General features: G+C 54.2%; 1 protein-coding gene across 1 annotated transcript in view; it reads right to left on the minus strand.

Annotated features, from left to right (window-relative positions):
- Positions 1–11,124, minus strand: part of PTPRS (protein tyrosine phosphatase receptor type S) — a 124,163-nt gene that overhangs the window by 86,904 nt on the left and 26,135 nt on the right. The window contains exon 2 of the mRNA XM_031064009.1: positions 5,314–5,481. Coding sequence (XP_030919869.1) covers positions 5,314–5,401 — 88 coding nt within the window. The 5' untranslated portion in view covers positions 5,402–5,481. The remainder of the gene's footprint in view (positions 1–5,313; positions 5,482–11,124) is intronic.

Below are 11,124 nucleotides of genomic sequence, written 5' to 3' on the forward strand. Positions count from 1 at the left end.
AGGTGCTCCTCAGCAGAGATTAATCTAGTGAGCATTCCCAGCGTGGGGCACAGCTGAGACCTGGCAAGTGACAGCCCCCTCTGCCCCCAAGGAAGCTCTTTCAACACATGATTTATTTCCTCTCTGGATCCTACAGGAGACACAAACTTTCCAATTTGAGTTATCTTAAAAAAAAAAAAAAAAAAAAGAGATTCATCACTTGATCCAGTCAGGGAAGGTTTAATTTAATCAGGCACTTAAACAAGGTGACACAGAAGCTTAATTCAGTGTCCTTGAGTGAGACAACAACCAGTCCAGAGCCCTCAGCAAGATCACAGCCGGCACATGGAGAAGGCAGCAATGGGAAGGGCAGTGCATGCAAGGACAGGGAGATGCTCCCTGCCTGCAGAGGCAACTGGTGCATGAGGAGCAGGAGCAGCAGGTGGATCTGGGCAGGGCAGCAGTGATCTCTGCCTGTCCAGGATTCAGCTGCTGTCTCCTCTCTCAGACCCCACACACTGCAGGGACAATGTGCAACTCCAAGGGAAAACTCCACCACGCTCCAACCGACCACAAAACCTCCTCTGTGCTCCCACTTTAAATTCATAAATTCTGCTCCCTCTCCAGCCCACCCGCAAGGGGGAAAAGCCTTTCTGCAGCATCCCCTGGCTCCTCAGCCCTGCAGGTTCCCTGTGCTTTTGGGGGTCCACAACAATCAGGGTCTGTGCCCAGCCCGTGGGACAGCTCAGCCTCAGCACCTGTGACACCTGCCCTCCCTTGGGGCAGCTCTGCTGGGCTGTCCTGGATCCACCTCCAGCACTTCCAACTGGAGCAGCTTCCCCACCATGCAGGGATTTCCTTCCCACTGACGTTAGCTTAACCTGTCCATCAAGTCCCGAGATGGAACCTCCTGGCTTTCTGCTCCCATCCTACCTGGCAGCAGCAGATCCAAGCCTGGGCCTCCAGAGCTGAAAGCTGCGAGCTGTGCAGCAGGGGCTCATCCTGCTGGGAGGGGCTGCTCAGGGCAGGAGGCAGATACACCTGGAAGGGGTGGGATCTGCATCCCAGCGAGCCAAGCTGTGCTGCCAACCACCAGCTCCTGGCCCTGCTGGCACAGAGCACAGCCCTTCCATGCCACACACCTTCAACAAGGCACCAGCTCCCAAACACAGCCTGAACGTGGACCTGGAGGGGCTCCAGTGCCATCCCATCACAGCCTGAACGTGGACCTGGAGGGGCCCCAGTGCCATCCCATCACAGCTTTTCCATATGGACCTGGAGGGGCCCCAGTGCCATCCCATCACAGCGTCTCCATATGGACCTGGAGGGGCTCCAGTGCCATCCCATCACAGCTTCTCCATATGGACCTGGAGGGGCCTCAGTGCCATCCCATCACAGCCTTTCCACCACCTCTGTGAGCCCCACGTGCTGCAAACCTGGCTGCTGCCTCTGCTGGCCCCAGGGATGCTCACAGAGCCCCCCTCACATGCACCTCCCATGAATTACTGTGTTCTGCAAATTAATGATGGAGCAAGGGCAATTAAAAGGGAAGAAAGCCAGGGTAATGCATCATAAAAGGGGCTTTATTCTTTTATTTTGTCAATTGCAATTTAGATTTAATTATTTATGGTAATACTTCAGAGTGTGCTAGTAAGGCTTCTATACGGTGATTTATAAAAGGAAGGAAATGTAAGTAATAAGTAATGTTCCCTGCCCTTAAATCTTTGCTGGGGTGGAGAGAGCCATGCACCAGCCTTCTGTGTATGCAAAGTGCCAATTAGCAAAGTGCTATTGTAAAACACAAAGGTTTAATCAATGAGAAAAATCCACTTGAAAACAGCGAGCATGCTGATTCCAGTCAGAGAAATGGCCACATTTCCATGCACTAAATGGCTTTTTATGTGCAACTGAGGAGCACTTGGAGGGGGCACGTGGTTCCTTCGGGTGGCACACACTGCCCTTGGCCAAAAGCAGCTGTGCCCTGCACATCTGGGCAGGAGCAGCTCCTGCCCAGCCACACCAGGGACACACAGAGTGAGAGGTTTTAGGGTTCTCAGTTATTCTGCACACACAGAATGAGAGGTTTTAGGGTGCTCACCCATTCTGCACACACAGAACGATGTTTTAGGGCGCTCACTCATTCTGCACACACAGAATGAGGTTTTAGGTGCTCACTCATTCTGCACACACAGAATAAAAGGGTTTAGGATGCTCACCATGGAGGCTTTATGGCTCTGGGTGGGTGAACAGGAAACAGCAAGGCTTGGTGCTGTGCCCGGGTCCATCAGCAATTTGGGAGCAATTCCTCTCCCCAGACTCATCTCCAGGCCTCATCTGTCTCTGGCTCTTGGTTTCTCACAGCTCCAAGGGGCACATTTGGCTGTGCAGCTCCTGGGGAGGCCTCCCTAACTTCCTGCAGCCATGCCAATTCATGGTACTCACACAAACAGCAGAACTCTCAAGAAAAGGATAACACCTTCCATTTAATGACACCTCTGAAAATAATCATGGAATTAGTAATTTCCAGTTCCATGGCTGCCTTTGACCATATGGAAGAAACAAAGAAATGTCCATATCCAACCAAAGAGAAAAGAGAAAGAACATGCCTGTGTCACATCTTTCAATTATTGTTCTCTTCGGCTTCCCAAGGAGGAACAGCGGGCAGAAAGTAGTGTGGTGCTTTGGATTTTTAATTTAAATGGCAGTTTCCTTTAAATAGAATGCTCCTGCCACAGAAAGATTTAAATCACTGACTGAGATCAATTAGCCTCGGAAAGAAGGGAAGTATTTTAATGGTCCTTTGATTGCAGAGGCCACAGCTCCTCCAGAGCTGCACTGGGAGAGGAGAGCCCCAGCTCAGCCTGGGCTCTGCTCTGGGATCTGCTCCCTGCCAGGCTGGGAGGCGATGCCCTCCAAAATCCACCATCCCAGGGGTTTCCCATCTCTCTTCCCAGCACAGGAGGGGCACCAGCACCGTGTGCCCAGGGGCTGCAGGGCCTGGGGTGAATCAGGGCAGAAATGGGGTCAGTGCTACGGCCAAATGGAAGCTGGCCAAGGGATTACAGGAATGTGACAGAGCCCGGGGCCATCTGATGGGAGGGGACATTGTCAGAGCAGGGACAGCTCCTCTCACAGGCTCTGCAGCTGTGACAGACAAAGCTGTTTGCTGTTTGCAGCTCAGTGGGGAGCAGCACAGAGCAGCCTGGCTGAAATGGGATCGCCCAGGAGCCCCTCCAAAGGCAGGAACCATCATCAGCTCACTGCCCACCCATCCTCAGCGGGCTGGGAGCAACAGTCCCGAGAGACTGACAGCTGGAACCAGGCAGCTTCCCCAGGGCACAGGGCAGGGAGGTGCTGGCATGCAGCAGGTCCAGAGGAGACACAACATCTGGCCCAACATCTGCACAGCAAGCAGGTAAGAGCAGCCCCGTCCCAGCAACCTGCAAAGCTCCTGCGCGGACATCTGTGAGCAGCCAGAGGGAAAACAGCACAAACACTCACAGTTCAGGATCCAAGGACACTGCAGAACTACAGGAGAGAGAAACTTGGCTGCAAGCAGCAAGGTGTCTGCAGAGCAGTGCCAGATTTCAGCAGGGCTCAGGCCACACCGCTGGTGCATTCTGTGTCTGACCAGCACCAGCCCTTCCTCGGGGCACATTTCCCCCAAAAGGGCTTTGTAGCAGTCAGGCAGCACGAGGGATCTCCCAACTCTGCTGGAATCCCTGAGCAAACCTCACCCCAAAGAGGAGGGACAGACAAGATGTTTGCTCCTTCCCAGGAAAATGAAAACCACGAGAGAACTGAGGTCACTCAGCCATGGTTTGGAGAAGCCTGGATTCTGCCGTGTCCCTCTCAGCACTGAGCACACAGGACTCCTGTGCACTCAAAATTCAAATGGACCCCAATTTCACAGGCACTCAGGTGTCAGCTGGGGCTCTCCTTGCACAGAGAGGCTGCAGAGCTGCAGCACACCTGAGCTCTCCATCCACGCCTGCAGAGCTGCAGTTTGCTTTCCAAACTGATTTTGCCAGGTGTTGTTACAGGAAACCAGCGGCAGGAACAAGACCCTGGAGCCCTGACTCCAGATTTCCACTGATTCCCCACTCCTGACTCCACTGCACCAAGAGCCAGGAATGGAGAATCCCAGTGCCCACTTTCACAACAAAGCCAACAAAGCCACCCCGAGCCCACAGAGCAGCACCCGCTGACTCTGGGTGCTCATAAAGAGCATAGCATCAGCTCCAACACCAATGTAGGATAAATACCCTTGGGCAAAAGGCTCGTGGCATTTCCCTGCCACACTCTGCAGTGCTGCTGCCGCTCCAGACAGCTCAGCTGGAGCTGTGGGTCTCTTTCTGGACACCATCTGAGGTGCAGACTGACCCCCAGCCAACACTTCACCCCACCGTGAACCTCCCAGAGCCCAGCTCACTTGCCAGGCTTATGAAATGAAAAAAGAATAAAATACAACATTATCTGTCTGCATGTGAGTGTTCCTCTCAGCAAAGAGGGATTAAGCATGAACCCAGCAAAACTCAGAGAGAGGCAAGGGCAAACACATCCCCACTTGCCTGCTGCAGAGAGGATGGAAAGGACCCTTCCAAAAACATCTCCCAGCAACAAAAGGTCGCGGATCCATTCAATCCCCGTCATCCTAATAAACCCTGATACCAAGTGATTACGTGAAAAGCTGTCAAGGGCTGCGCTGACCAGAGCAGCCCTCTCACCAGCTTCAAGCAGCTTTGCTGGGGAGGAAAAAAACCTCATAATTCAATCAGCTTGGAAAAGTCTATTCCCCACTGATCCCAAGCGATCAGCCTTCCTGTCAAAGGAACATTACACTCAAGTCGCTGAAGATTTTCACTTCTTTTTTTTTTCCTTCCCCTTTTCATTTTTTAAAGCAGGAATTGAAAGGCAGCAAAGATAAAAACTGTGTTGAACTGGAACTGGTTCACTCAGGGGAAGGAGAAACATAATGCTCTTTCTTGAAATGCTGTTTGGAATCCAGCCCCAGAAAGGAACCTGACAACGGTCACCAGTGTCTGACAGATGCTGAAAGGCAGGAGCAGGAGGGGACAATATGGGCAAGATGGGGCTGGGAGAAGGTGGGGGAAGGCTCTCAGGCAGCTTCCCCCCTTCTCTCCAGCTCTTTGGCAGCCTTGGGGGCAACCTGAAACTCAGGCTGTGAGGACCCAGCTGCCCTGAGTGCCTCCGAGGTGGGGCTGGGAACAAAGGGAAGGCACTGGTGGAGAGTTAAGGATGTTGGGAAATGAAACACTCCATCAGCTATGGAGGAGGGTGAAGAAAGGAGCAGGGGCCAGCAGAGGCACTCACTTTCAGCAAGGCAGTCCATCAGCAGCACCGAGAGGACGTTCACGAGGGAGAGCAGCGAAGACATTCCAGGGCTGGGAAGGATCCTCATCCTCTGCACAGGCCCTGGGCCCCAGCCGGGAAGGCTCCGGCTCAGCGGCAACTGCGGCGTCTCCCCAGCCTGGTCAGCACCTGTGGGGCACAAAGGGACAGCTCTGAGGGCAGGGGCTGGGCAGGGGCTGGGCAGGGGCTGGGCAGAGCCCGAGCGGCCACGGCAGCGCACGGTGCCTGCAGGGACACGGGGCACCTTCCCTTCCCCAGGGGGGCACTGAGGGGTGGCACTGAGGGGTGGCACTGGGCACCCACCCGGCTCCATGGGGTGAGCCCAGCTCCATGGGTTAAGCTGAGCTCCATGGGGTGAGCCCAGTTCCATGGGTTAAGCGCAGCTCTATGGGGTGAGCCCAGCCCCATGGGGTGAGCCCAGCTCCACAAGATGAGCCCAGCCCCATGGGCAGATCCCAGCCCACGTTTGGAGTTTAACCCATCAGGTTCTCTCCCTCCCCAGCACAGGACACAAGGACCCTCTGAAAGGGAAATTTTTCCACAAAAGCACAGGGTGAGGAAGCAAAGCCGAAACCTCACACATGAAAAACCCAGCAAGGAAGGCAACAAATCCCCCCAAGAGAGATGCTCCTGCCCAGGCAGGCTGTGCTCCCCCACCACAGCAGCCCTGACCCCAAGCCAGGTGTCAGGGGGGTGTCCCAGAGCCCCTCTTGCACAGCAAACACACACTGGAAAGGCTCCAGCAAGGCTGGGGTTGCAGCAGCCACTCTGCACTTCTGAAAGCCTCCACCCACTCAGTGCCTCAGTTTCCCCACTTGCAGCACACAGAGGAACCGTGTTACTGAGCCACACAAAACTGGAAGAGAGAATACCTGGGGCAGGGTGGGCCACAGCTGATCCTGGTGGATCAAGCCCATGCAGCCTCCACAGGAGGTGAGGGAGATTTTCTCCTGAGCAGTTCTGCCCTGGACGCGGCAGAATGTGGCAGCAGGACAGAAGCAGCAGATCAGCGGGGCTGTGGCAGGGCAGATCCAGCTCAGCAGCAGCCTGCTCCCCTCACCCTGCCGGCACATTTCCATGGAGACAACTGCTGCCTCCAAAGGGAGCTCCCTGCCCACAGCTTTATCCTGATCCCTGTGCAAAGCTGGAGTGGCATTAAGGCGGCTGTGTGTTCTCAGCCACCACCCCAGCGCTGCGTGTCAACACTGGGAAACGCTTCCCTCGCTCACACAGGTGGGATCTGCCCCAGAAGGGCTGAAAATAGAGTGGAAGCTGCAGCCACAACCTCCTCCCAGGGTCGGCAGCTCAGAGGTTTCCATTGAGCACGGGATAATGGCCAGAGCTGGGCAAGGATCTCTCAGATCTGACAGACTCCTTCCCGCTATCGTCGCTCCAATTAGAAATCAAACCCGGGGTTTATCACCTTTTGGAGGAAAGCCAGGTAGGAGATATTGTACAATGATCAAAGGCTTTGAGAGGACTAAGGGGATAGTGAGGCTGTTGAAGCTTTCTGACACACATCGGGCTGGGAGACTGTCGGGACAGGCCGTGTGAAGGGGCATTTTCATCTTTTTCTGTCCCATTAACTCTCCAAGGCTGAACTGTGCAGAATTAAAAGAAAAGCCAGGATAAACAAGACGTCCCCATACGTACTCAGCCCTAAAGAACAACTTTTCAGAGAGAAGCTTTGGACTTTGAGGATTACAAAGCTCTGCTGTGAGCTCTGTGCTAGCCCAGATCCTCCGCGCTTCAGCGACAAACGAGCACAAATACTGGAACAAAAAAGGGAAAAAAGCCCCAATCCTATCACTGGGAATCTCTTCAAATGTTTGTTCTAGACACACTCAGAGAAACACAGAGAGGCTCCAGCCAGCCCTGGCTCGGGGTTCACAGGGTTCCAGGGCACAGAACAGCACGTTGGGGCTTCTTTTGTGGCTGTCAGGGGTGAGCAGAGAGTGGGAACAGCGTGAATGGCTGTGATGGGAACTGTTAATTAAACTGGGGATGTGGCAGCGGTGCCAGCACAGCACACAGAGCTGTGCTGCAGCTCCCTGGCTCTCCCTTCTCCCTCCTTCAGTCACGCAGCTCCCGTTCCCACCAGCGAGGCTGGCGTTGCAGAGAGCAAGAATGCACCCGACTATTTTAGGTGCCTGTATTAAAATAAAACCCAACAAACCACGCTGGCTCAGCCACCATTTCAGAAACTCCTGTTTTCCTTTATCAGAGCAGCATATCCACCCCCACCAGTGCCAAAAATGCCACCAAACTCCTCCTTGAGCCTCGTGTGCTCCCCAAACACTGCACCAATGAGAACCACAGCTGAGGGCAGCCAAGAGAAGCAGCACATCCCCAGAGTCCCCCCAGGATGGAGCTGAATGCCAGGGAAATGTTCTGCCTCCCCCAGAGAGAGGAGCCTGGCAGCGCCACCCTCCCACACCCAGCACGGCTTTTCCTGCCCTGTAATGGGCTCTGAAGGAGAAGGTCTGGAAAAGGGGATCCAGAACAGCTCCAAGATGAGAGGAGGAGATGCCAGAGGGTGACACTTCCACTCCAGTGCTAATGTGCTTCCCCAGCCCCTGACGGAGACAGAAAGTGCTGGCAGAGATATTAGGGCATGTCAGCTTCAATGCAGCAGCTCATCCTTCAGAGCAGCTCCATCCCTGCTGTCCCCCTGGATGAGGCATTGTCAGGACAGCAGGATGTGCACCCACCTGGCTCCCCTGAGGACGGGGAGCACAGGCTGGGGCAGAGCTTGCTCCGCTTCCTTGGCAGGGCCCTGGCAATAGGAACAGACACAATTCCTGCCCCCAGTGCAGATCACCCTGCTGCCGCCCAAGGAGGCTGAAACCCAGCGGGAATTGTCCTGATGAAAGCTCCAATCCCGAGGGCTCTGCCACCCCTCCTCTCCCCTCCTCAGGGCTCACCTTGTTCTCTCTGGAGCAGGTTTGCTCACCCCTGCCTGTCTCTGAGCCCCCAGCCAAGCTCCTGGCACCAGCCAAGCCAACATAATGGCACTTTTCCTGTGCTGCTCCACAGACCTGCAAAATTCACTAAATTCCCTGGCACAGGATCCCCTGCAACACAAGCAAACCACCTAATAGACCTCAATCCTTGCTAAAGAATGCAATTAAGTGAAGCCATGGCCCCCAGTGGGGTCAGATTTGTGCTAGATACGGTCACATTTCAGGAATAAGATTAATTCTTACAGTAAAAGAGCTCCTGTAAGACATCCATTCTTGTGTGCTGCCTAATCTCCAGCTCTAAGCAAGGCCATGTGTGCAGCCTGTAAGCACCGAGCATTATTAAAAATAATAAAACTGAGGAGTGTTTGCGAGGAGCAGCTCCCAGGGCAGCTCCTGGGACTGAGCCAGGACCCAGGGGAGCGAGGCACAGAGGGTGAAATGCTCTGAAGCACCCACATTTCTTAAGAGCTTAAGTTCCCCTGGGAGTCAAAGGGACTTAACCTAAGCTGCTAAGATGCTTTTGAAGATTTTCCCCCCAGCAAGTCCTGTTTCAGAGGGTGCTGGACACCTAACTCCCTTAAGCTACTTTGGGAATGGCGGGGATACAGGAGGAGGGGTTTGGGTGCCTTGGTCCTCACTGCTCAGAGAGGGAAATGCTGCTAAAAGCCAATATCTGCACAGTGACAGACACTGGGATGGGGCAGAACTGTGCAAGGCTTTCCACAGGAACACAGAATGCTGCAAGGGACATTAAAGATCATGCTGGAGACAGGGACACCTTCCTTAGACCAGGCTGCTCAGAGATGGCCTTGAACAGTCCCAGGGATGGGGCATCCACAGCCTCTCTGGGCAACATTTCGCCATATGTTACCTGTTCTCAGCCCCCACGGAGCTGGTAATTGAAACATTTGCTCTGTGTTTGAAAAAAATCCAGGAGGGAGGAACCATGCATTCATTTCAGGTTCATTACAATATGACAGAGGGAGGAACCATGCATTCATTTCAGGTTCATTACAATATGACAGAGGGAGGTTAAAAAAAGGGAAAAAAAAAAAACAAAAAAAAAAAAAAAAAAAAAAAAGCACTTGGGCTTCATTTGTGTTTCACCTGCCTGTGAGAAGGAGAAGGGCGATTTTAAAGAAATTCTCTGCAAAAAGTTCCACTAGGATCTAGGAGATGATTAAATATCTTCATTTCCAGCAGCTGCTGTGGGAGAATTGCTCCCATTAGACACATCAATGGAAGCAAACACCTTGCAGGCAGAGGGCTGCACTGGGGGCTCCTCCTTGCAGCAGCAGCAGCTTCGTTTGTGCTGCACATTAACAGAGGTCAGTGGGTCACTTCATTTCCTCCCAGCAACCTCTTTAAAGAGAGAAAGAAAAGCTTTTAGCACAACCACCAGCTCATTTGTCACCTCCCCTGGGGAGGGCAGAGATGAAATTTGAATTCACTGCCCCACAGCTCCAGCTTGCTCCTCTGGCCTTGGCAAGCCCAGCCTGGCCAGGCCTGGGACAGGGACCTGGCCCAGGAGCCCCCCTGGGCTCTGCTGGGGAATGAGGAGGTGCCAAGGGCCAGAGCTGGCTCTGGAGCCCTGCACAGCCCACCCCAGGAGGTACGGGATGGACTGGGCTGGACAGGACCCCAGAGATGCCCTCGTTCCCCCCAAAGGCAGGGATGGCATTCAGGGGTAGGGGTACCCAGGGCCCCAGAGATGCCCTCGTTCCCCCCAAAGGCAGGGATGGCATTCAGGGGTAGGGGTACCCAGGGCCCCAGAGATGCCCTCGTTCCCCCCAAAGGCAGGGATGGCATTCAGGGGTAGGGGTACCCAGGGCCCCAGAGATGCCCTCGTTCCCCCCAAAGGCAGGGATGGCATTCAGGGGTAGGGGTACCCAGGGCCCCAGAGATGCCCTCGTTCCCCCCAAAGGCAGGGATGGCATTCAGGGCATCCCTGGGGTACCCAGGGCCCCTCCCAGCCTGGCCTGCAGCACTGCCAGGGATGGGGCAGCCACACTCTGGGTGCTTCAGGTGCCATCTCCACCAGCTGTGCAGATCTCAGAACAGGCCTGATCCTGCCCACAAAAAAGGAGGTGATGGAGCATTTCACCTTTGCACCCCGAAACTGCTGGACACAGTTTCTCCTCTGGGCTTGAATGCAGCTCCCCAAGGCACTCCTGAAGGCAGGCCAGGGGTTTGGCAAACACAATTAGAGCAGGCAGCAGAGATCCTTCAGAGTGAAGCATGGCTGTTTATCTATCACGGAGTTACTTAGATCTTAAAAAAATATTTACAAGAAAGAGGCAGAGCATTATCTTCCACGGGGAAACAAACACAGATGGAGGAAAAAAAAGAGCTTTGATCAGGACTGTCTCGGTCCTATTCGCTGCTTTTCATCCCCAGATCTCCAAGTGCTTTAATATGACAGCATTATCCCTTTTTACAATGTGGGAAACCAGAGGAAACTGCACACCAAGACAGCTCGCTGTGTTTGCACATACACACACGCACACACAGAGCCTCTCTCTCCCTCCGTTTTTTCCCCTGTGGCATTTCTGCTCCTCCCATGTGTGTGAAGTGCCCAGCAGTGTCCCCAGGCAAAGGGGCACAAGGGGCATTTTGGGGCACAGCTGTGTGGGCGCTCCAAGATTCGCTGCTCCCTGCCCGGGTGTGATGGCACCGCAAGGGCTGAGCTGTGCTCACTGCAGGACAAAGCAGAGGGAGAGCTCGGGGCTGGGCCGGGCTGCTCAGGAGGAATTAATTCCCCCTGCAGTGACAGCTGTGACAGGCAGGGATGTGTCAGGAGCGTTCAGCA

This window comes from Geospiza fortis, unplaced genomic scaffold, assembly GCF_000277835.1.
Source record: "Geospiza fortis unplaced genomic scaffold, GeoFor_1.0 scaffold299, whole genome shotgun sequence".
Classification (NCBI taxonomy): domain Eukaryota; kingdom Metazoa; phylum Chordata; class Aves; order Passeriformes; family Thraupidae; genus Geospiza; species Geospiza fortis.